We start from the raw sequence: 26969 nt of genomic DNA on the forward strand, positions 1-26969 counted from the left end.
AATAAAGACCAAAAACTATTGTACGCCAGTGAGCCACACTATCCACCGATCCGTCCTGTTTATGACTGCACGTCCCAGTCCAGCACTCACTCCCATATTTTTTGAACAAGTCAAGTGACGCCACTACTCCCTGTAGCCATATTGTTATTACTTTCAAGGCAACGAGTGAGCCGCTACCCGCGGACAGCAAGGTAGAGGGCGACTGACAAGTGTGGAATTTCATTAAAACGAAGCTACTTGTAAATTGCTGGCCGAAGTTAAAGTCGGGTATGTGCTTTGTTGGAATGATATCTCACTATTTGTGTTATATTCTTAGCCATAGTCACAGCTACTGTAGCTAGCTAACGTTAACTCACCACTTGCCCACTGCACTGCGCTAACACCACAGCAGCTAAGTTCGCTAGTAAGTTGGAAACGGGACCGAATGGAGGATTTAGCTAGCCTTTGCATTAACATTGTGGCTAATGAGCGTAGCTAGCAACTAACTAAGTTGATCTAGCGATACTATGTTAGCTAGTTAACCAGTACACCATAGACGTCGTTAGCTAAATACCTACTTTAGCGCCCATTGACGATAGTATCGTCTGACTGAGGGTGTTTTGTTTAAGAGCCCCGACCCTTGTTCTAAAACGTTAACGCATCGTTTGCGGTAGGGTTTTGAAAACATAAGGAACGTATCTTTCATATCAACAGGTGGGAAAAAGTACTCAATTGTCTTACTTGAGTAAACGTAAATATACCTTAATAGAAAATTAGTCAATTAAAATGAGTCACCCAGTAAAATACTACTTGAGTAAAAGTCAAAGTATTTGGTTTTAAATATACTTAAGTAGCTATCAAAAGTAATTGGAATTGCCAAAATATCAGATCAGAGACAGTAGGGATGAATAGGGATGTTCTCTTGATAAATGTGTCAATTGGACCATTTTCTTGTCAAAGTGTAACGAGTACTTTTGGTTGTCAGGGAACATGTATGGAGTAAAAGGTACATGTTATTCAGGAATGTAGTTTAGTAAAAGTTGTCAAAAATATAAACCGTAAAGTACAGATACCCCCAAAAACTAACGTAGTACTTTAAAGTATTTTTTACTTAAATACTGAACACCATTGCATATCATAGAGAAATAATTTTCTACAAAGGTTAAATTACACACACCTTTTATAGGGTTATGGTTCCCACAGAGACATATTTCCATGTTACACCGCTTGATTTCAGTAGTGATGGGGAAACAAAGCTTCCAGAAGCGTTGCACATTTCCAGTCAAATAGGTTCATTACGCGAGGCTTTGATCGACACTGTGTACACTAGTGGCACCTGGTAGTCAAAACAATTTAGCACAGCCATATTATAATAGATGACATCCCACACACTATAGTACGTGCACAGTGTAGCCTTAGTGTCTTCTCCCAAAACAATCAGTTGTTTGGCGCCAGGTAGCCTAATGGTTAGAGCGTTGGGCCAGTAACCAAAAGGTTGCTTGGTCAATCCCTGAGCTGACAAGGTAAAAATCTGTCGTTCTGCCCCTGAACAAGGCAGTTAACCCACTGTTCCCCGGTAGTCATTGTCATTGTAACGTCATTGTAAATAAGAATTTGTTCTTAACTGACTTGCCTAGTTAAATACAAATAATAATTTGTTAGATGAAAAGAAGCTTCGGACGTCATTGATCACGTGCCTTTGATACAGCATCTGCACACTGCTTCAAAATAAACTGTTTAGCGATTGCCTCCGCGCACCGGTATTAAACGTAACATCACTAATTTATGGAAGACAGAGTGGACTAACAACCTGTGCTAATTAGCTATCTGCATCACTGTCACCTGTGTGTAACAAACATCTTGTCACTGAAAAATACTGTCGGGTGTAACTGTGTTAACCGGTTAAAACATTGTACAGTAAGTGTGTATTTTTAATTTGTGATTTTTTTTGTTGGGAGATGTAAGTAGAGGGATTTCTGTTTCTAGAACCGTACTGCAATAGAATCAATGCTTTCTTAGTGGCTGGAGTCTTTGACAATGTTTTAGGGACTTCCGCTGACACTGCCTGGTATAGAGGTCCTGGATGGCAGGGAGCTTGTCCCCAGTGATGTACTGGGCCGTACGTATAACCATTAACACCTTGCACTTGGATGCCAAGCAGGTGCCATACCAAGTGGTGCAACCATTCAAGATCTTTTCAATGGTGCAGCTGTAGAACTCTGAGGGCCCATGCCAAATAGGGCTGTGGCGATACCAGTACCACAATATTTTTTCAATGTCAAAAATGAAAACGCGAAGCAAACCAAACTATTTGTACATCAAATATTGTGTGCTATATCTTGGAAAATATACTGAACAAAAATATAAATGCAATATGCCATGATTTAACTAAGTTACAGTTGATATAAAGAAATCAGTTAATTGAAATAAAATGATTAGGCCCTAATCTATGGATTTCATGTGACTGGGCAGGGGCGCAGCCATTCAGAATGTGTTTTCCCTCAAAGGGCTTTATTACAGTCAGAAATACTCCTCAGTTTCATCAGCTGTCCGGGTCTCAAACGATCTCGTCGTGGAAGGAGCCGGACGTGGAGGTCCTGGGATCTTTTTATTTCAGCTCATGGAACATGGGAACAACCCTTTACATGTTGTGTTTATATTTTGGTTCAGTATAAATAAATGTGGCTCTGGATGACTGTTTGTTTCCAACATTAGGTCTGTTTTCCTAAAGAAGTTGAGTCTGCTTTGTGTTTGGTTTCCTTGCCACAATACTAACGAGTTTTGCGGTACTGGTATCATCATGGACCTAATGACAAATCTTTTCAGCCTCCTGAGGGGGACGAGGCGTGGTCGTGCCTTCTTCACGACTGTTTGGACCATGATAATTCCTTAGTGATGTGGACACAGAGGAGGAACTTGAAGTTCTCGACCGGTTCCACCGTCGGCCCTCCATTTCCTGTAGTCCACGATCAGCTACTTTGTCTTGCTGACTTTTAGGGAGAGGTTGTTGTCCTGGCACCACACTGCCTACCACTGTGTCCTGAGGAGCCTAAGGGGTGTCTGTGATCAGGCCTGCCACCGTTGTCGTCAGTAAACTTAATGATGGTGTTGTGTGTGGCTACAGGAGGGGACTAAGCACACACCCCCGAGGGGCCCCTGTGTTGAAGGCCAGCGTGGTGGATGTGTTATTGCCTATACTCACCACCTGGGGTCGGCCCGCCAGGAAGTCCAGGATCCAGAGGGATGTGTTCGGTCCCAGGGTCCTGAGCTCAGTGATGAGCTTGGAGGGCACTATAGTGTTTGAACGCTAAGCTTTAGTCAATAAACAGCGTTCTCACATAGGTGTTCCTCTTGTCCAGGTGGCAGAGGGCACTGTGGAATGCAATAGAGATTAACGCTAGGCTCCTTTAGTCCATTATTGGGCTAGTTAATTAGACAGAATTTAGATAGCTAGGTGTTTTGTTGTTTATCACCACATCCAGTGTTTAAGTAGCTAGAGAGCTTACAATGGCCATAAATAGATTCAACTCACTTAGCTAGCTACCCAACTAGCTATCATGACAAATAACAATCACCATTTTAAACTTGTAGAAACTTGAATGCAGTACACCATCACAATGACGGCTCAGCTATCATTAAATGTACTTTATCCTTGTCCTGAGGAGCCAAAGGGATGCACCTTTTTAGTTTTTTTTCTTGCTCAGTTTTTAGAGCATGGCACCTCCGACGGCAGAATAGTGGGTTCGATTCCCGGGACCAACCTTACGTAAATGTATGCATGCGTACTGCAAGTCGCTTTGGCTAAATGCGTCTGCTTATGGCATATTTTTGCTTTAGCACTACACATCTGAATCAAATGATTAACTCATCAAGCCTTGAGGATTTGAATCTGGTGTGTAGTGCTAAGGCTAAAATATGCAACTCTTTCAGTCACTACGACCAGGATTAAGAAATTGTGATTACGACATTAGCTAGCTAGTTTTTAACCTGGTCAGAGCATCAGCGTTGTACAATTATGTTAAAATTAGAGGTATCGAGCAATCTAGCTGTTGCTTTTACACACACACACACGACTACCCAGTGCCTGATACTGCTCACTTTACTGTAGAGTAGCAAAAGGACAAGGTTGTGCAAGTGTGTCAATAGGCTATTGCCTATTGAATACAGGTGCTGTCATATTTTTCCCCTCGTAGTTTCACATGGTCAGAGGCAAAGCATGAAATGTGCATCTGCAAAGAAGCACCTACAAGTAGTCTTTTGACAGCGGTTTTGTCCCTTGTTTTTTTTAGCTTAACAGTGTTAAACAAGTTTTCTACGAGCTAGGCCTAGGTGAGGCTAAATGCAATCGACTTGCCCGGGAGGACTCCTCCCAGCCTCAGGCAACTAGCTGCTCTGCCACACTGGTACAGGATGTTGCTCTGGTTCCTGTAATCCAATTTAATCCAATATGACACTGTTTATAAATGGATGCAGATTAAATACACTAGAATACTTCCCACTCTGAAACAAATAGGTTGCAGTCGCTTTAGCAGCTCACAAATATTGTTTAGCTTGCTAAAGTGATTGGTGTAGTGTATGTCAATTGTGCTCATCTTTCTCACCGGGAAGTAGTTCTGTCACAGAAAGGCCTATAATGTATTGGTAAATAGTTTCCTGTCCCAACAGGAGGGTTCTTCACATTATGTAAGCGTTTCACTTCTGCATTTGTTGTGCCTGCCTCCCACCTGGCGTTTTTGAAAAGGCACAATTCAGACTCACTTTTGCAATGCCTTTTACTTCTGATTTATTGTCTTTGTATGTCTCTGTGAGAGGATTTCACTTGAGAGCTTCACTTCTGTGAGAGGATTTCACTTGTTAGAACTTCACTTTCATCGAAATGGGAGGTAAGCAAACAGTTAGCAAGATGGGCCATGAGTAGCCTAGTTTTTTATTACTATTAGAAGACAGTTTTATTCAAAGTGGCTAACTCCAAGCCGTACCACTCAACTTTTTTACCGTTCTCTGCTACCTTTTGTATTAAAATGTCCCAGAAGTGAATATGATGAACGAATGAGCACATCTGAACGAGTGTAACAGATGTTGTTATGGTGCATTCCTGTGTAGCCAAACTCCTCACTCTCGCTGGTTCTGTTCCTATGGTTGAGCTTAACGAGCGCTACCAAAAACCTGGAAAGAGTTTGGAAGAGCAGCCAATTCACATGTCATCAGAAAATAGCATGTGTTAATACTCAAACCCCATATGGAGCTCAGCTACCCTTTTTTCACGTTAAACATCAATCTGTAGTGAATGCTGTTGCCTGCTGCTGAGGGAGCGATCATAGCTTTCTGAGTGAGTGGTATGAGTAACAACAACTTCTCCACATAGAAGCAGAGAGCTTAAGGATCAACCACATGACACAGTGCCCTTTGACCTCTACTACAACTCGGTCGGAAAGAGGCGTGTCAGTCGGACTCTTGATCTCCATGGTGATTTTACAACCCTGTGAGCGGTCTGAGGCTGAGCTAATGCATAGACTTACTAAAGCTCCCACGCTCAACAAATTGTAGTGGTGGAAATTCTGTTGTCAGCCTATAGGCCTCGCCTAAAAAATAATGGTGAGACATAAAGGTACTTGGATCATACAGTTGAAGTCGGAAGTATACATACACTTTGGTTGGAGTCATTAAAACTCGCTTTTCAACCATTCCACAAATTTCTTGTTAAACTATAGTTTTGGCAAGTCTGTTAGGACATCTACTTTGTGCATGACACAAGTAATGTTTCCAACAATTGTTTACAGACAGATTATTTCACTTATAGTTCACTGTATCACAATTCTAGTGGGTCAGAAGTTTACATACACTAAGTTGACTGTGCCTTTAAACAGCTTGGAAAATTCCAGAATTATGTCATGGCTTTAGAAGCTTCTGATAGGCTAATTGAAATCATTTGAGTCAATTGGAGGTGTACCTGTGGATGTATTTCAAGGCCTACCTTCAAGCTCAGTGCCTCTTTGTTTGACATCATGGGAAAATCAAAAGAAATCAGCCAAGACCTCAGAAAAACATTGTAGACCTCCACATGTATGGTTCATCCTTGGAGCAATTTCCAAACACCTGAAGGTACCACGTTCATCTGTACAAACAATAGTACGCAAGTATAAACACCATGGGACTGCACAGCCGTCATATCATTCAGGAAGGAGACGCATTCTGTCTCCTAGAGATGAATGTACTTTGGTGCGAAAAGTGCAAATCAATCCCAGAACAACAGAAAGGACCTTGTGAAGATGCTGGAGGAAACGGGTACAAAAGTATCTATATCCACAGTAAAACCAGTCCTATATCGACATAACCTGAAGGGCAGTCAGCAAGGAAGAAGCCACTGCTCCAAAACCGCCATTAAAAAGCCAGACTACGGTTTGCAACTGCACATGGGGACAAAGATTGTACTTTTTGGAGAAATGTCCTCTGGTCTGATGAAACAAAAATAGAACTGTTTGGCCATAATGACCATCGTTATATTTGGAGGAAAAAGGGGGATGCTCGCAAGCCGAAGAACACCATCCCAGCCGTGAAGCACGAGGGTGGCAGCATCATGTTGTGGGGGTGCTTTGTTGCAGGAGGGACTGGTACACTTCACAAAATAGAAGGCATCATGAGGAAGGGAACATTTATGTAGATATATTGAAGCAACATCTCAAGACATCAGTCAGGAAGTTGAAGCTTGGTTGCAAATGGGTCTTCCAAATGGACAATGACCCCAAGCATACTTCCAAAGTTGTGGCAAAATGGCTTAAGGACAACAAAGTCAAGGTATTGGAGTGGCCATCACAAAGCCGTGACCTCAATCCCATAGAAAATGTGTGGGCAGAACTGAAAAAGTGTGTGCGAGCAAGGAGGCCTACAAACCTGACTCGGTTACACCAGCTCTGTCAGGAGGAATGGGCCAAAATTCACCCAACTTATTGTGTGAAGCATGTGGAAGGCTAACCAAAACGTTTAACCAAAGTTACACAATTTAAAGGCAATGCTAGCAAATACTAATTGAGTGTATATGTGATGTGATGAAATAAATAAAAGCTGAAATCATTTTCTCTACTATTATTCTGACATTTCACATTCTTAAAATAAAGTGGTGATCCTAACGGACCTAAGACAGGGCATTTTTACTAGGATTAAATGTCAGGAATTGTGAAACTGAGTTTAAATGTATTTGGCTAAGGTGTATGTAAGCTTCCCGACTTCAACTGTATATAGCGTGTCAACTTTTGGCCTGAGAGGCAGCTGAAGTCAATGGGTGGTGACCTCAATGGTTTTTGCCAAGTTCATTTGAGTCAGTCACTTAGTCAATCTTTCAATGATTTGGTCCATTGCCTGCTCCATTAAATTGATTCAGAGGTTTTATATAGCCTAGCCTCACAACACTGGGGGATGGCTTCCCCTCCTCTAGTCAAAGTTAACATCCTTTCTGCTTAATGCTTTTTTTTTTACTAGCTTCTGAGTCAGCAAGTTATGGCAATGACTAAAGCTTTCCCTCCAAGGTTTTCAGTAGAGAGTAGTAGCTGAATAATTATTTGCCATTTTAAGAGTATATATATATATATATTTTTGTCCCTCGAGAACCAGTGCTTATTGTCCTTCTTTTTTTTTTTTAGCTCTCACCTGCGCAAGGTTATAATCTAGCCTATCTACAGGTGGCTTCACTGTAATAATTTACACAGTGGAATGTCCCACTCCACACCTTCACCTGAAGGTAGAGGTCCCATAACAAAGGTTAGCTGAAATTCGAATGAAACCTTGTTGCTATTGGATTGATAAGGGTATTCTGTGAATGCAGTGCATTGGACATGCTTTGGTTAGACTGCCCTCTTGCTCTGGGTTAGAGAGCACATTCACAACAGTCCCAAGCAATTGTGCATGTCATGAATTAGGCTTGGGCAGTATATACCGGCGTATTTGGAAAAGCCACGGGATACATTTGAATATTTGTAGAAACTTTTTAAGTAAATACCTGCAGTCAACTTGTGCAATACTATAGGAGATAAAGAACAGTGCGTTCTTCAGTTCGTCTGTCACATTCTTATGAAGTTTACGGTAGTCCCCAGTCACGTGTCACATGGTGTTTGTTTACAAGAAAACGACGAGAGACCGGAGCTTTGTGAGTCATTCACTGTAGTGCAGCATGCGCCAGGGGATCTAATTACAGTATGGAATTCACAACTAAATGTTTGCCAGCTAGATATATTTTATAACGTATGTTAAATCTAAAATGCGCGAAATGTCTGCAGTTGTGCATTTGGTGTGCAAATTTAGTAGCTAGTTAGCTATCTAGCTAAGTGGTTAGCTTATTTCTAAATCAAGCATTCGCTTGGTAACAGCAGAGAATCCCGTCCTGGATCAAGAGCCTTGCTGGCAAATATTAGTTTTGTGCGTGCAGAAAAATGAGTGAGTAGTATTTTTGAGTTACTTTTTTAGGTCAGAAACTGTACAAAATGTTTACAATGCGCTTTTTAGCATTTAGTTGGCATTCTCAATTGGGATTTCACAAATACAGTGCATTCAGAAACTATTCAGACCCCTTCCCCTTTTCCAGATGTTGTTAAATTACAGCCTTATTCTAAAATGGATTATGTACATTTTTACTCATCAATCTTAATGACAGCGAAACAGGTTTTAAGTAATTTTTGGAAATGTTTTAAAAATAGAAAACAAATCTTATTTACATAAGTATTGACACCCTTTGCAATGAGACTCAAAATTGAGCTCAGGTGCATCCTGTTTCCATTGATCATTCTTGAGATGTTTATACAACTTGATTGGAGTCTACCTGTGGTAAATTCTATTGATTGGACATGATTTGGGAAGGCGTGCACACACCTGTCTATACAAGGTCCCACAGTTGACAGTACATGTCAGAGCAAAAATCAAGGTCGAAGAAATTGTCCGTAGAGCTCTGAGGCAGGATTGAGTCGAGGCACAGATCTGGGGAAGGGTACCATATCGACTGTAGTACCCTAAATGTGAAGTGAGAATGCCATCATGCCACTATATCATCAGAGGCTATTAGGTCCAGTGGCTTGTTTTGAAAGGTCACCAACCCTCCCTATATTTGCAGTGAGGGGTTTGACCTTAACTCAACCCTGTCCTATTCAACAGGTCAATGTGGCTGCACTGCACACTTGTTTAGATATCACATAAACGGCCACTTGACACAACATATTTACAACCCCCTTATCTCATATTGAGATCATGTAATCCTCTGTGTAGACATGCTGTGCTCATGGTAAGCCAGGAGTGTCCTTTGCAAGGCTGAAGTTGTTTGTTGTAAGCTGATGATAACACAGCGCGGTAGTGTTGTCACGATACCAGCATTTTTTTATTTCGATACTCGATACCACAACAAATAAAGAAGGCGTATCAGCCAAAGTCACATAATGTCACTTGAACCAGACAGATCTTTTGAGATCAATATCATTGCATTACAATTTGAGTTTTGGTTAAAAATAACTAACTACCTAAAGGTAATCATTTATTTGAATGGTAAATCTTAGGGATGTGCAACTTTTGGGGTTTTAAATGATTCGGAGCGATTTGGTTTGATTAGAGGAACGATACGATTCACTAATATTTGTTATTTAAGCACATTTGTTTTCCATTCTAAATTCTAATCTGCAGCTAATGGAGTTTGAGCTGGGTGCCTTTAAGCTGAATCTGTCTGAGCTGACCTTTCACTGTGTCTATGGTTTATGTCGGCACCTGAGCTGAGCCATAAGGATGACTCGGCATCTACCACCCCAATGGGGATAAAAATGGGGATAATGTTTGCTTTTTGTCCCTAAACTTTAGATCTGAAATCCCCATCACCCACTAATTAATTTGTCATTTTTGCAAATTCAAAGTGTTTGACCTAGTAATGTATCAATATTCATCGTTACAAATTAGCTATGACATAGCCAATGAATATATAGCACAACTTTGGATTTCAGCCCTGTCTCAATTGAATGGTTTAGACCTTTTTTGATAACTTAAAATCTATATATCTCCCCCCGCTTTGCCCATGCAGTGTGGGTAGCAAAAATTGTTGCAGACATCGCTTATACAGGATAAAGTTTATAATATCATATCTAAAAATGACCATATACACTGATTTTGTTTAAAGAAAACGATCAAAACTGTTGCTGATGGTGAACCTGAACAATCAAAATCAAATCTAATGTAGCCTAAGCCCCAATCAGCAGGTTGGCTATAGGCAGCAGGTTGGCTATAACTCATCTGGCTATAGCCAACCTGCTGACTATCTCAGGTGGTAGCTTAGGCTACTTTATAACACAATTTTCAACAGCGCATTTGATAACAAAAACCTAGCAAATTACATTAGTTGACAATCAACTAATAAAGCCTAATATTGGCCTCCCGGGTGGCGCAGTGGTCTAGGGCACTGCATCACAGTGCTAGCTGCGCCACCAGAGTCTCTGGGTTCGCGCCCAGGCTCTGTCGCAGCCGGCCGCGACCGGGAGGTCCGTGGGGCGACGCACAATTGGGCTAGCGTCGTCCGGGTTAGGGAGGGTTTGGCCGGTAGGGATATCCTTGTCTCATCGCGCTCCAGCGACTCCTGTGGCGGGCCGGGCGCAGTGCGCGCTAACCAAGGGGGCCAGGTGCACAGTGTTTCCTCCGACACATTGGTGCGGCTGGCTTCCGGGTTGGAGGCGCGCTGTGTTAAAGAAGCAGTGCGGCTTGGTTGGGTTGTGCTTCGGAGGACGCATGGCTTTCGACCTTCGTCTCTCCCGAGCCCGTACGGGAGTTGTAGCGATGAGACAAGATAGTAATTACTAGCGATTGGATACCACGGAAATTGGGGAGAAAAGGGGAGAAAATTAAAAAATAAAGCCTAATATTGCACAAGCCATTTTACAAACATTTGAATGCGGGAGGCGACGTGTGGCCTCGCGGGACGCAGTGTACACAGTTTGATTAATCTATTGATATTGCCTGGGGTTGTTGGTAATCCATAATGACACAAATTGCCTGTATTGATGCGATAAATACAACAATACAGTTCAAACATGAATGTGCACAAGTTGTTATTTTTCTAACTTTAAACTACAGCTACTAGTTTTATGGTTGCAGCCATCAATTGTTCCATTAGCGATCACCTATATTGGTAAACCTCACATTTCTCTAGTATAGGCTACTTATCGTAATGAACGATATCAGCGAAATGCCTGCGATAAGTGATTGGTATGGTCGGCGTCGATCATTTTCGGTTTACTGTCCCAGCTCTGGTTGTTCGGCATGCAAAATTACTTGTTGATCAATGATTATCAACACAGTTACATGCTCGACACTGAAGGAGAGGAGACATCAGTTGTCACAAGATGAGGTATTTTCGGAAGTTAAGAAGAAAGTAACAGCATATGATCAACGTTTTAATGGATCTTCTGACCGGTTGGTTTGGGGTCCCTCCAACCGATATAGTCATATCTTAAACATTTGAACCGGGGACCAATGCGTGTTTAGATCCCTAGTAAATCTCTATTCCCAGGGGTATTCAGCTCTTACCCTACGAGGTCCAGAGCCTGCTGGCTTTCTGTTATACTTGATCATTAATTGCACACACCTGGTGTCCCAGGTCTAAATCAGTCCCTGGTTAGAGGGGGGAAAAGCAGTGGAACTGGCTTCAAGGTCCAGAGTTGAATTTGAGGGCTTTAGTCTATTGATAGACTGGGTAAATCAAGATGTAACCTAGGCCTATCCACGGTACAGGTTAATGCATATTCAATATTCATATTTAATGCAATGAGTTATTGAGCTTGTTTTGGCTGATTTCCATGCGGCTACAGATGAAAAACATTTTACTTATTTTATTATACTGATCAACATTTGCTGCTTTTTATTTGTATAAAAGTGTGCGCAGTCTCGTAAGACCCTTGACTTCATTCACACACAGTCAGTTCGAGGCTAGAGAAAAGATGATATGTGAATCGGGGGAGACGATGAAAATGTAAAGTTTTTGGTGTCAATCAGCTTTGAAATCAGCAATATTTTGCCTTAACGTTTACATATTATCAGAAGCATGTTACTAGGGAAGTGAATTGATATTTGCTTCAGCTAGCAAGGAAAGTTGGCCTAAAATTTGTATTTATTAAACTAGGCAAGTCAGTTAAGAACAAAATCTTTTTTACAATGATGGCCTACCCCGGGCCAAACCCTAACCCGGACGACGCTGGGCCAATTGTGCGCCGCCCTATGGGACTCCCAATCACGGTCGGATGTGATACAGCCTGGAATTGAACCAGGGTCTGTAGTGATGCCTCTAGCACTGATATGCAGTGCCTTAGACCGCTGTGCCACTCAGAAGCTACTGGTATCTTCTTGCAAGTGTTCTAGCCTGTAATGCTAATGAGTGCAGTGGTTCCTCAGGCCAGGCTAGCAAAGAGTAAGTGGAGCAGGCACGGTGCTCTCCCGTTATAAGGGGACATCGGCTGCCCTGATAGACATACTTGATCCTCTCTCAATCAGTAGACGATGTGAGGCACATTTGACAATGACAGAAGTACCGAAAGTAACAAACTGTTTTTCATGTTCTATTATTGAAAAAGTACTGAAAGTTCGGTGTACTGTGCTACACCACAGTGCAGCGGTACTTGTCAGTCCCAAGGACTCAACATATTTTTTCTGGCTGTCTGGTAAGTTCTGCCCTTGGTGATTGGGGCTGGCTGTGGAGTGGGCATCAGCTCGTGGTTCTTGGACTTCCTGCCATCCTTAAAATGAGCAGAGTTAGATACCAAATGGAACAACTCTGTGAAATTTAGTCTACTTCTGTTACCAAAAAGCAGTGATGCTAGTAGAATCACCTCAGCACGATATAAGAGGAGATTTGGATTGGAAGAGAAGGAAGAGCAGAGAGTTGGGTGTAGTGAAGTAGTAGCCCAAATTCTTTTGGAGGTGTCTGGTCACTGGTGACATTCATTCTCAGTGAGGAGGCATAGGCCTATAGCTGTACTTTACGTCAGCTTACATAAACACCTGCTAGTGGTGGTGAAGTAAAATGTGTCACATACAGTGAGGGTGGGCTTATCCTCATACAACCTGTGCTACATGGTCCAAGGTGTAGTGAATCATGAGCTTGGCAGTCATACTTTCACTTTAATAGCTGAAATGCTTGAGGCGGATCTTCTCTTCCTGTCTGGTTGAATTATGCTATCCTCCGTCTTTCATCCAATGCAATGCTTCCTTCAATTAAAGGGGCAGTTAAAGGGGCATAAATCAGTTTCTACATCCATTTGAGACTTATACACTGAGTGTACAAAACATTAAGAGCACCTTCCTAATATTGAGTTGCACCCCCCCACTTTTTTTTTGCCCTCAGAGCAGCCTCAATTTTGCCCTCAGAACATGTATTCTACAAGGTGTCGAAAGCGTTCCGCAGGGATGCTATGCTGTGTTGACACCAATATTTTCCACAGTTGTCAAGTTGGCTAGATGTCCTTTTGGTGATGAACCATTCTTGATACACACAAGAAACTATTGGAAAACCCAGCTGTGTTGCAGTTCGTGACACAAACCGGTGCACCTGGCACCTACTACCATACTCCGTTCAAAGGCACTTCAAACTTTTGTCTTGCCAATTCACCCTCTGAATGGCACATACACAATTCATGTCTCAATTGTCTGAAGGCATAAAAATCCTTTAACCCATCTCTTCCCCTTCATCTACACAGGTTTTGAAGTGACATCAATCAGGGATCATAGATTTCAACTGGTTTCACCTGGTCAGTCTGTCATGGGAAAAGCAGGTGTTCTTAATGTTTTGTACAGTGTGTACCCATTTGAGTCTTGAAGAATATAATTTATAAATGCCTTATGACCTAAGTTCAACTGTCGTGCTGCATCATAACCCCAAATATAAACATGTTTTACTCTCAATCTTTGTCAACAAAGTAAATGCAAACCCTATATCATGATTAAAACTATAATTTTAACATCATGGATGGTGAATCCTTGCATCCATAGCTCTATGAATTTGAGAGTGGTTACATTTCTCAAGCCCCATCCCTTAACTTTTTACTGAAACTGGTGAGGAGGTCGCTTTGTTATTGTTTTAACTGCTGGTTTCTGCTTTAAGGTCATGAATTCGTGTTTTAGTGAAAGGTGTAAAAATAACTTGATGCTCTTCTCTTTAGATGAATGTGTGCAAGGTATTACTTCCTCTGTAGGAGGAGGCTGTGACAAACAAACTGTGCATACACCAAAAACATGAGCCCCCCCAACAGTGACATTGTTAATTAAGCTACCACGCCACAATTGTTTCTAAACCCAGAGGCGCAACATTGTGAGGCTTCCAGGAACGTTTGCGAAATGGACTAAGCAGGCCGGGGTTTGAGAAGTCTTAATAAGTAGTTGAACGTGTTATTATGCCAACCTCGTTAAAGTGACAAACGAACACGTTTTCATTTTCGTCAAAAACAACTTTATATCGAAGGAGTGCCTTTGCTTTGACGGCCTGGACATGTGCAGTTGTGCACCAGACGACCGTTAGACCCGCTGACGTGTTTCTACGCATGAGCTTAGCTAGCCAACGTTGCCATGACGTCGCCTACTAGCGTGATCGGGGATTTCTATTGGCGAAGCAGTTTCTGCCTGTCTTTGACCTCTCATATGCAAAAGCAGCAGCATCCTTGTCAACAACCGAACCATCTTAATCGATTTTCTTGTTTTGGAGGTTTCTGTTTGGGTTAGAGCATACAAATTCCTCTTTCTCCTTTTCTTCCTTCTGACGCTTTCATTCTCTTGGTATCTGAGTCACTTCTGTCTTGCCAGAGTTCATGAGACGTGGGCCGGTATATTTCAGACTCAGTGGTCCTCAAAGAGTATTGAAAGTTAGTTAGTTAGGCTAAGTAATGTTGGAGCCCAGCACTGAGGAGAAAGGTTCAATGTCCCCTGCTGCCTCCCTCCATCTGCTTCATGAAGACAAATGTTTTGCAATGGCGACCCATCTGTGGAAACCTTGGATTATTTTTAGATGCACTGTCTCCCAATTTGAGACTGAAAGAAGACTGTTTTGCATGCAGTGCCTCTTCTGTTCAACGTTACAGGAAGGAAAGGGCAAAGAACCATTCATTATGAGAGCCAAGCCTTTTTATAGCTGCTGTTTATTGGCAGTGTCTCCTCCTATACCATTAGTTTATAATGATCATTACACCATGTGTAGCTTGGATGCCCTCCTACCTATGGAAAATGTTAGCATTATTGGCCTTCATGTTGCCTCAGAAAGATGTAGGGTGGCAACTGTGTTCATTGGGACCTCTCCACAAACTCATATAAACCTAACATAGAAAATGTTGTGGGGAGAAGAAGAACTAACATCATGAGTGTTGACTTTCTGAAGTAGTCCTATTTTCATGTCTGCATAATGTTGGGTGTATTTTCACAACCTCAATCTGATTCTGGGCAAAATGGCTAGAAAAATAAACCTGAAAGAGCGAGAACAGAGCTCGTAATCTATTAGTCATGGGTTTATCTTTAGCTACTGCTTCTCCCGTAACCTGAGGTAGGCTATAGCAACAAGTGTTGGCGTCAGCTAACCCTGCCATTCAAAATTAAGTCTTTCGTCCTGTTACTCCAGCATCCAAAACTATGAGGAGTGCGCTGTAAAAGGTTGTCCTTTTTCCCAACCTGTCCGAGATCTGGTGTCGCTGATGGTGGATGGAAAGCTTATGAGGTTCTGAAAGGACCAGCTGGTGATGGGGAAGCCCATAGTCAACCTGGTGCTGGGATAGAGGTGTATTCACCACCTTGCTACCCTCTGCTACCTGGCAACCTTCTCCCACCTGTCAACTTGGCAACCTGTACGTCCACTCAGAGACAAGAGGCACAAGAGCAACCAATCAGCAAATGACCAACTAAAACACTCCCAAGTGTTGTTGTTGCTACCTGTTGCGTGGTATCTGACCGGAGTCCAGATTTGTGTGAGGAGGTGGTTATCCTGTATGTGTTTTGGCTTGGTAGTTCTTTTGCAAAGTTTTTGTTTTTTGTTGTTATTACTCTTGAAATCAAGTCTTTTTTATCTGTCATTATTAATAACAGTACTAAATCTTTCGTGGACATACGGATGTGTTTGATTCGATGACTAATTACCCTGTTCCAGTACATATTTTCTTTTGTCACGTATCATTTGGACAAATCACGATTTCACAGGTGTGCACATCTTTAACATTTCAGAGGGGAGGGGACATTTGGCCCATAAACTTGCCTGTAGCCTGCAAGGAGAGGGGGTGGAGCTACAGCTCTGCTTCCCCTCCTCGTTCTAGTATCTTTTCTAGCAAGTCTGCCCCCAGAACTTAATCAAGCATCTGATGCAATTGCATGGGATTTTAGTTATGGATTTCTGAGATTACTCGATACTAGGTAGTGGACCCTGTGTACCCTAACCTATTTGACAGCAGAAGTACATGCACGCACAAGCACATGCATAGTATTAAAAGGTCTAAATTAATTCAGTCAGCATGTGCTTACTCTTTCAGGCAGTGCACTGGTTGACCCGTTGAGCTGAAGGTGGTGTATGACCTGAGCTAAGCTGAAAGGACATGAGAAGTTTTTCTGTCTTCCCCATCTGTTTACTGCGTGTCACACTGAAGAGGAGGTGGTGTGAAAGTGAGACTGAGGTCATTCTGCTGTTATTTTGGATGAGAGCTGTGTGAGAGCTGGAATCTGCTTCTTCGGAACTAAATCTATTGAATCCACTGAAGCAGTACATGTACTATAGGCCTAAGACACGTTAGGCCTGTTACTGTATAAAGTTAATGCAAAATCTATAGCCTCACTCTGAAGCACTTTTCTCTGAAATGGCATAGGCCTCCCTCTACTCTGTGTTTAACTTTGCAAAGCAGAGGTGAGTCACAGTAGTTCACACGGTCACAACCAGGATTGGCAGTTGGTTTTGTCCCAACATGTTGGGCCCTTCAGATGAAAACGACCACGCCTAACCTGGTGGGCGCAGAACGTCACGCCTAAATGCTGAATGTCAGTGTCTTCGTATGCCTTTGCCATTTACATGTAGGTGTTTGAATCGATGCCTCCATGCAGCCTCACCACCGCAAAGTATTGAAACATTTTTTGACAGTGTAACGTGATCAAGATCATCTGTTGTAATCAGACGTGTTGAAAGGTTTAGGCCTTCTCTCTTTCTATTGGGCATTAAGTACCAATATAGAGACCAAGCAGCCTTGTATCTTCCTCTTAACCTAACTCCCTATGATTCATTTCCCTGACACAATCCTTCATCTTTTTTTTTTTTTCTCAGGCCCGGCTCTAGATCTCATCTTCCTCATCTTCCTCTTGACTGCAGCTGAAGCCTGTCGTCATGGCAGTAGGCAGAGGCCTCACTAACAGGGTTAATATGTCTCTAAACAATATCCACTCCAGGCAGGGGCACACAAGGCCCTATACTCCATTGCTCCATATCACCTGTCGTCAATAGTGTTAGCTCTCTGGGCTAGGTGGCTAATGCACAGATAACTGTGAGCCTGTGTGCCCTCCCTGCCTGTAGCCTGGTCCCAGTGCTTATGTTAGTATTAGCTTCTGCTGCTAATTAGCACAATCCCAGAGCAGCAACAGTGGGGCCAGGCCTGGAGTTGCATTGCGTTGCTATGATCCACTCCATATTAGAGATCTGCCAGAGGTGTGTACCTAAGTTTGAATTTGTCTTGGTATCAACATCAAGAGATGGCCTAGTTGAGTAGACTTTGTATGTAATCTGTAGGCTTTATTTGAGATTATTTTTGATCACTCAATGTGCCTATAGTATCGTATGCATCAGACGCATGTGCATCACCAGTTCAAACAACTGAAGTCTGTCCCTTTTGCAGGGTACCATCCCCAGGCCCACAGGGCAAACACAGCCCATCGTCTTTCTCATCAATTACCTTTGACCTATATGAATGTACAATTACAAGCTCCCGCTCAGTGCCTTTGCTGGAAGTTGGGTCAAAGCAGATAAACTTCTGTGTTTGCTTTGCTAGTTTTGGATTCACTCCAAAGAGTGGGTGAGATGAGGGTAGTATTTTATTTGTAACTTGCGCCGAATACAACAGGTGTAGACCTTACAGTGAAATGCTTATTTACAAGCCCTTAACCAACAAAAAAAGAGAGGTATAAAATAACAGTAGCGAGGCTACATACAGGGAGTACCGGTACAGAGTCAATGTGCGGAGGCACAGGTTAATTGAGGTAATATGTACATGTAGGTAGAGTTAAAGTGACTATGCATAGATAATAACCATAGAGTAGCGGGGGGTAGACTTTTGACTAGCTGTTCTTATGGCTTGGGGGTAGAAGCTGTTAAGAAGTCTTTTAGACCTAGACTTGGCGCTCTGGTACTGCTTGCCGTGCGGTAGGAGAGAGGACATCTATGACTAGGGTAGCTGGAGTCTTTGACAATTTTTAGGGCCTTCCTCTGACACCGCCTGGTATAGAGGTCCTGGATTGCAGGAAGCTTGACCTCGGTGATGTACTGAGCCATACGCACTACCCTCTGTAGTGCCTTGCGGTCGGAGGCTGAGCAGTTGACATACCAAGCAGTGATGCAACCCGTCAGGATGCTCTCGATGGTGCAGCTGTATAACTTTTTAAGGATCTGAGGACTCATGCCAAATCTTTTCAGTCTCCTGAGGGGGAATAGGCTTTGTCGTGCCCTCTTCACGGCTATCTTGGTGTGTTTGTACCATGAAAGTTTGTTGGTAATGTGGACATTAAGGAACTTGAAGCTCTCAACATGCTCCACTACAATGAATAGCATTCTCATGTAGGTGTTCCTTTTGTCCAGGTGGGAAAGAGTACTGTGGAGTGCAATAGAGATTGCATCATCTGTGGATCTGAGGCGGTATGCAAATTGGAGTGGGTCTAGGGTTTCTGGGATAATGGTGTTAATGGTTAATGTGCGCCATGACCAGCCTTTCAAAGCACTTCATGGCTACAGACATGAATGCTACTGGTCGGTAGTCATTTAGGCAGTTTACCTTAGTGTTCCTGGGCAAAAGGGGCTTTCTGGTTTCATGCCATGGTTCTGTGAAGCTGCAGATGGAAGTTCCCTAAGGATAGAGAGAGTGAGGGAATTAGATTGGGAAAGACAGATGGTGTCTTCTGGGCAGAGAGCGACGTTAAGGAGGCAAGCGAGTAACAGAGATTGTCATCGTTAGGAAAGTTAGATAGGAGCAGCTTGGTTTTTCTACTGGTACGTCAGAACCTGTTAGAATATAATGTCACAGTGAAATTCTCTACTGGTACATTAAAGGGATAGTTCACCCAAATGACATATTGGTTTCCTTACTCTGTAAGCGGTCTATAGACAAGGTATGAAATCAAATCAAATTTTATTTGTCACATACACATGGTTAGCAGATGTTAATGCGAGTGTAGCAACAATGCAGTAATAACCAACAAGTAATCTAACAATTCCACAACTACTACCTTATACACAAGTGTAAAGGGATAAATAATATGTACATAAAGATAAATTAATGAGTGATGGTACAGAACGGCATAGGCAAGATGCAGTAGATGGTATAGTGTACAGTCTATACATATGAGATGAGTAATGTAGGATATGAAAACATAAAGTGGCATAGTTTAAAGTGGCTGGTGATACATGTATTACATAAATATGGCAAGATGCAGTAGATGATATAGAGTACAGTATAAACATATGAGATGAGTAATGTAGGGTATGTAAACATTATATTAAATGGCATTGTTTAAAGTGGCTAGTGATACATTTTTACATAATTTCCATCAATTCCCATTATTAAAGTGGCTGGAGTTGAGTCAGTATGTTGGCAGCGGCCACTAAATGTTAGTGGTGGCTGTTTAGCAGTCTGATGGCCTTGAGATAGAAGCTGTTTTTTTTTTTTTTTTTTTCAGTCTCTCGGTCCCTGCTTTGATGCACCTGTACTGACCTCGCCTTCTGGATGATAGCGGGGTGAACAGGCAGTGGCTCGGGTGGTTGTTGTCCTTGATGATCTTTATGGCCTTCCTGTGACATCGGGTGGTGTAGGTGTCCTGGAGGGCAGGTAGTTTGCCCCCGGTGATGCGTTGTGCAGACCTCACTACCCTCTGGAGAGCCTTACGGTTGTGGGCGGAGCAGTTTCCGTACCAGGCGGTGATACAGCCCGACAGGATGCTCTCGATTGTGCATCTGTAGAAGTTTGTGAGTGCTTTTGGTGACAAGCCGAATTTCTTCAGCCTCCTGAGGTTGAAGAGGCGCTGCTGCGTCTTCTTCACAACGCTGTCTGTGTGGGTGGACCAATTCAGTTTGTCCGTGATGTGTACACAGAGGAACTTAAAACTTTCCACCTTCTCCACTACTGTCCCGTCGATGTGGATAGGGGGGTGCTCCCTCTGCTGTTTCCTGAAGTCCACAATCATCTCCTTTGTTTTGTTGACGTTGAGTGTGCGGTTATTTTCCTGACACCACACTCCGAGGGCCCTCACCTCCTCCCTGTAGGCCGTCTCGTCGTTGTTGGTAATCAAGCCTACCACTGTAGTGTCGTCTGCAAACTTGATGATTGAGTTGGAGGCGTGCATGGCCACGCAGTCGTGGGTGAACAGGGAGTACAGGAGAGGGCTCAGAACGCACCCTTGTGGGGCCCCAGTGTTGAGGATCAGCGGGGTGGAGATGTTGTTACCTACCCTCACCACCTGGGGGCGGCCCGTCAGGAAGTCCAGGACCCAGTTGCACAGGGCGGGGTCGAGACCCAGGGTCTCGAGCTTGGTGACGAGTTTGGAGGGTGCTTTGGTTTAGTTTCTGTTTCAACATTTTCCAAGTCATGGGACTGATATTAGCATTTTTTGTGCTTCATGTTCATAGCATCAATAAGTGACTTTATTGAACTTTACAATCAAGATACTTTCAGATGATTTGGATATGATGCGTGGGGGGAAAAAGCTATCGGTCCCATGACTTGAATGGGATTTGTGCCAAAAATGCTAAAACGTTATCATTTGGAAACCGTGCCAGACAAACTAAACCAAAGTATGGATTGTCATACCTTCTCCATCGACTGCTTACAGGGCATAATTAAGTAATTTCAGTGAACCATCCCTTAAAGACCCATATTAAACTCTTTCTGATTTTAACACCCATCTTCTGTGGACACCATTTATTCTGCAGCTATCAACCTTCATTAAAATGGCTGTCCAGGTTCTTTTTTGCGGACGATGGGAGTTATTAATACTAAGCATTTGCTTCTCTGTGTGTTTGTGTGTGTGTTCCTTGAAGCAGTGTTTCCCCTATATTAATTTAGCAGCGGTGCTGCCACTGAAAAAAGAAATACAAATAAAATACAGATTTCTGCCGAGACGCACTTTTAAGATCAGAGTGACAAGTTACAACAAGTTGCATATCTTCCTCAGATTTTCAGCAGCTCGCCCGAGAACCTCCAAGGTAACTTGAAATCCTGGAAGTGTAGCCAACCCATAGAGAGAGAGGATTCGAGAGCCCAAGAGCCCGTTTTAGCATGGGCAGCGCTATTGAGGACTTTCACCATTTTGAAGTAGTTAGCAGGGTGGGACTTCTCATGAGTAAAGGAAGGATCACATAATTCAATCCAGGTCATCAGGAGGGATCAGTCAGTGAATTATACTTGTGTGAAAACATTCCATTACTGCAGGTGTCAGTAATGTATACCTGTTCAAACAGCACACTTCAGGTGGCAGTATGCACCCTTTCACTTTGTTTACCAACTCATAGGAGTAGTATAGGAAGAACATTTGACTACTTCAAAATGGAGATGGCATCAATGGCGCTGCCCATGCTCTCACAGTTGCCGTAATGGGACAAATACAACTATCTAACTATCTTTTAGCCAACCTTAATAATAGCTGTATGTGATAATTGTTAGCTAAGATTACTTTTTGGGTTAATATAGAATGGTCTGGTGGTGTCATTAAGATCAAGAGAGAGAATGAAACTGTCCTCGATTTTCAGAAGCGTTTTAAAGGAAGATAACATAATTACATGTTAATGTATTTTGGAGTAGGATGTCCAATAAAAAATCCTCATTTTTGAGTGAGCTTATCTTTTAAGTTAATAAAGCAGCTAAGTGAATGAGACTTCAGGCCTAGTCCATGGACATTTTTGAGAGGTTCTCAATTGAAATTCGTCTGTATTGCCTGACATATTTCCTGTCGCTTTTCATATTCTTAAAATACAGTTAGTTGGATGACACTTTTTTTCCCACTTTCAATCTTTGTATCACAGCTTTGAAGGGTTATTTGCACAACATTAAAATACAATAGTTTTCTCTCTCTCCCTCCTCTCTCTTTTTGATCCAGGCGAGGCTAAGATGGTGGACCGGCTGGCGAACAGCGAGGCCAACTCCAAGCGGATCCAGGTAGTCGAGGGCTGCTTCGGCGCGGCGGGCCAGCCACTGGTCATACCGGGCCGCGTACTCATCGGTGAGGGTGTGCTCACCAAGCTGTGTCGCAAGAAGCCCAAGGCGCGCCAGTTCTTCCTGTTCAACGACATCCTGGTGTACGGCAACATTGTCATCCAGAAGAAGAAGTACAACAAGCAGCACATCATCCCGCTGGAGAGCGTCACCATCAACACGGTGGCTGATGAGGGCGACCTGCGGAACGGCTGGCTCATCAAGACACCCACCAAGTCCTTCGCTGTCTACGCCGCCACCGCTACTGAGAAGTCAGAGTGGATGAGCCACATCAGCAAGTGCGTGGGCGACCTGTTGGAGAAGAGCGGCAAGGCGCCGACTGGCGAGCACGCAGCCGTCTGGATACCAGACTCGGAGGCCACCCTCTGCATGCGCTGCCAGAAGATCAAGTTCACGCCCCTCAGCCGCCGCCACCATTGCCGCAAGTGCGGCTATGTGGTTTGTGGCCCATGCTCTGACAAGAAATTCCTGCTGCCCAGCCAGTCGTCCAAGCCGGTGCGTGTGTGTGAGTTCTGTTACCTGCAGCTGGCCTCCGCAGGAGGGGGGACGGGCTTAGACCCACGCTCGGACTCCTACAGCCGGTCAGGGTCGAAGTACAACAACGTGTCGGACGACGAAGATGAGGAGGACAGCAGTGACTGAGGAAGGCCCTCCTGACAGCCTTCCATCTTCCCCTTTTAGTAATCAATTAGCAATATTCCACTTATAATAATCATTTTTTTCTCCGCACAGCAGTGTTTTGAAGAAAAGTAATTTTTTTCTTCTAGCTGAAATAAATGCTTTTTAATGATAATATAGTGAAATGCCTGATGGGAATTGTAGTAAGTTCGGTAAAAATATCCCACACACTATTTGTAGTATGGCTGCTTCCTGTATGGCGTGCTCCACAGTCATCCTCTTTGTTCTCCATTAAACAGTGGACCTCACGACAGGAGAGAATGATGCCAGGAGTAATGTAGCACCTCTCATTGTCCTCTCTGCTAATGTCATCCTCTTCTATTATATTCCTGATTTCATTTCCCTTTTTTATTTTTTAACAGATGAACCTTAAGAGGTACATGCCTCAATGCGGATATTTCTGCAGGGAGAAGAGATTAGCATTCAGTCACACTTCACATGGTCAACCTACCCATTTAAATATTTCAGGTAAAATACCTATAGGTGCTTTTTTTTCTAGGTTTGTAGCTGCTTCAGTATTTTCTAGCCTAAATAACCCCTCCTTCACTAACCTCTCAAAGGATTACAGTATCAAAGCCAGAAACATAAACAGCCTGATCTGTTGATCTCTTTTGTAGTTATTTGCTTATGACAAATCAGCTAAAGCTTTATGATTGTATGGTGAAGCTCCTCTAGGTGTATATGTCTTAGCATACAGTGGTGGCCAACGTTCAGTTTTGAAGTTGAAGAGTTTTTCTACACAGCTTAGCTTGTAATAGCATGTATTTGAAATGCAAATATTCAATCATCCCAAAAATGTACCTCACACAGACCTTCATTTTCACACAGTGCCTTCTGATGAAGTGAGTTGTCTGGGCAGGCCTGTTTTAATGAGATATATATTAGAGTAGACCCTAGTACTGTAACTTCTGTTTTGAGGCTGTGTTCTGTCGGTATAACCCTAAGCTGAATGGCTGTAGGGAGAAGCTTTAAGCTGTCCAGTGTTGGAGATAGTTATGTGTTAGGTTTTGGTTCGTCTAGAGTATTTGGCAAGTTTCTGCCTGGAGTCTCCACTGAGTGCCTCTAGAGTGCTGTGAGAGCAGAAACTCGACCTGTGATGATCAGGAAATCAGCCCATTGTCTTACTGTGGTCTCCTCAGTATGTGACTGCTTCCTAACCTGCCCTCAAAGTTCCAGGGTATCCTGACCTGTCAGAAAATAAAGCTGAACTGAACTTGCCTGAACAGAGAACGGGAAATCATTGCATAACGTACAGGAACTCTACAGGAAGTGTCTACCATCGACTTCTCTGAGGAACCAAGACTGTCCCCCCCCGTGTCCCTCTTCCAACTGAGCTTCCCTATAAGGTATGGCCATTCTGTGTCTGTGTCAGCTGACACTGACATGTGAAAGGCTTGTTGGAGAACTAATAATGACCTACCCGCAACCACCATCACTTTTTCACGCTGTGAAGCGAATGGGAAATGCACTAACCATTTCAGGTTTTACACTCTGGGACAGACAGATCTAATTCAATCACTTTCAGTCTGGGCATAGTTTATCTTCCTGTGTTTCCATGGGAATCCTTTCTCCTTTTTTAAAGCAACTTGTTTTTATACCTAAGCAGTCAGGCTCACAGGTGGCAAAGACTTGAACTAATTTGCAGTCTTTCAGTGTAATATGGAACGTTTATCCTGAGATGTGTGTATTTGAGTGACAGAACTGACAAAAGGGATCATTTCTTTCTTTTTTTTCTTTTTTTTTAGCTTCTCTAAGAAGTAACTGTAGAGCCCTATAAAAGTCCATCTCTTTGGCAAGCAATAAGACATGAGACAAATCTCCTACCCCATTGTCTCTGATTATCAGGTTGTATTGTTGCAGATGCTCAAAATACTACATCCCTCACTCTATTGAAGGTTTATCATCATACTCAAACAACAAACAGATATTGGGCACATCTATATTAATGCAAATCCTACCATAATCTGTAGTTTCCTTAATCAACACTTTTTTTTCATCTTTCACCTCACTTAAGGAATATTTTGAAATGACTTCTGTTGATTTTGTATATTTGTATAGTGTTTGGGGTTTGTTTGGACAGTATACTGTGTAGTTATACAAATGCCGCTGTTTCAGGTCTCTTGTGCTCGTCTCACCTTCATGTATGGACCGGATTAAACACCAGCACTTTACTCCCTTTCTCTAGAGAGAGGTCGTAAACAAGAGCTACATTGCAGCTGAGACCATAGACTGACGGGACTGGATTTCCTGTCTGACATCACCTCAGGAGAGTGAGCTAGGGGTACCTACACAACCTGAGAATTAACATTGTACACCCGTTAAACAAAAATTATGTCTGAACACAGAAGGAACAATGTGAGATTTCTGAAAGGGCGCATACCATACTTTTTTGAGTTTGTTTTCTTTGCCTGCTTATCTGGTTTGGTTTGTTAACCTCAAGTCTCATGGAATTTAAGTTCTCTCCATTGCTCTCGGGTGGTGTTTTTTGTTGTCTTTAAAAAAAAAAATTTTCTGTTGCCCATTTAAATTCTTGTTTTAAAAGTCTTAAGGGCTTAAACCTGAATGTAATACAGCATATCATCATTGGATACTAATTTTCTCTGAATTGAAATATATAAATACCATATTGCCTAAAATCTGTCTCTTCTTTGGCTTGTTGGAAAAAGTCCTCATGGCTTCAGAGGGGAATGACTATTTACCATGGTGTTTAGAGGGAGCTTGCTAGGTGGTGGCGACAGTCTTCTCGGGGAGCTGAGAACTGACTGCCCCATGACCTCATAGGCTGCCTGATAGTCACATGGCCTGTAGTGCTCGTAACAATCATGCCATAATCCAGCAGCCAAACTGCTCTGTCAGTGCAGTTTTCAAGCTCTGTTTGTCCAGTGACTCAATGGGAAGCCCAGAAAATTCTCAGACTTATTTTGTTTTCCTTATGCATATCTTAACATTTGTGATCAAGTTACTTTTAGTTATGTAGTCGAATTTAATTAGCCACTGCTTTCTATTCCGAGCATCGCAGAATTCCTTGTGTCTCCGCATTGTGCAACTGTAACAAATTCTTACACAATGTTGAGGAATCCTGCCAGGCTCTGCACCAAGCATTTCTGAATGCTATTTTACTCATTCTGAAGATGCCATGTTCATAGCTGTCCTTTCATTTATCTGTTCGACATCTTACATTCATCCGTTTCTGATGAATTATCAAGAGGCCCTCAACTGAGCCTGTGGTGTCTTAACATAAAGTCAAATAAAGTTAAGATTATAGGGATGGTTGTTTGTCACATTTACCAATCCCATTCCCTGAAACAATAAATGATGTATGAAGCTTAACTTGTCCAACAAGTGCAATAAACGTTTGAAAAGATCTGGAATAGGAATATTTTACTGTCCATCTCCCCGCAGGTACAGGTCTATCAAAACGTTCAGGTTGAAGTTTGTTAAATGCCTCCAAATCCCTCTGATACACCATCCAGCCCAAGTCCCTCTGATACACCATCCAGCCCAAGTCCCTCTGATACACCATCCAGCCCAAGTCCTGCTCACTACAGCCCCTGGCTAATCTCCACTGTACAGTTCCCATGGAAACCGCAGAGGGCTGCAACCTGGCCTGGATTATGACCCAGTTGTTGCAATTTTGACTTCTGTCTGGATAAGTTTAAGTGCTATTGAGTTTTTACTGAGACTTCACAGCAAATAATTGTTTTGAAATCCCATTGAGAAAATAGGAAGGTTTAGTATTTGTACGTTGATACTTTAGATTTTTGTGATAATGTTCCATATGGTTGCATATAGATAGCCCCCTTTTTCAGGCCAGTATAAACTTGTGGTAGTTATACATCTTAAGATTTTTCTTACTCAAATGATGTCAAGGATATTGACTGGGAC

The 26969-nt window shown here is 42.7% G+C and overlaps 1 protein-coding gene across 4 annotated transcripts; it reads left to right on the forward strand.

The window, feature by feature from the left end:
• The first annotated feature begins 116 nt into the window (after positions 1-116).
• Positions 117-26448, forward strand: LOC129857663 (pleckstrin homology domain-containing family F member 2-like). 4 transcript variants are annotated; one of them, XR_008759935.1, is made up of 3 exons: positions 8073-8406; positions 22291-24430; positions 25270-26448. XR_008759935.1 is itself a non-coding variant. In XM_055926132.1 (3 exons), the coding sequence occupies exon 3, from the start codon at positions 22302-22304 to the stop codon at positions 23046-23048; it is 747 nt and encodes a 248-aa protein (XP_055782107.1). In that variant the 5' UTR covers positions 8073-8406; positions 17264-17353; positions 22291-22301; the 3' UTR covers positions 23049-26448. The 4 variants fall into 4 exon arrangements, 3 of the variants coding, with proteins under 3 accessions (XP_055782106.1, XP_055782107.1, XP_055782105.1); XM_055926132.1 differs by adding an exon at positions 17264-17353 and having other exon boundaries at positions 22291-26448; XM_055926131.1 differs by lacking the exon at positions 8073-8406 and adding an exon at positions 117-267 and having other exon boundaries at positions 22291-26448.
• The last annotated feature ends 521 nt before the right edge of the window (positions 26449-26969 follow it).

This window comes from Salvelinus fontinalis, chromosome 6 (genome assembly GCF_029448725.1).
Source record: "Salvelinus fontinalis isolate EN_2023a chromosome 6, ASM2944872v1, whole genome shotgun sequence".
Taxonomy (NCBI): Eukaryota; Metazoa; Chordata; class Actinopteri; order Salmoniformes; family Salmonidae; genus Salvelinus; species Salvelinus fontinalis.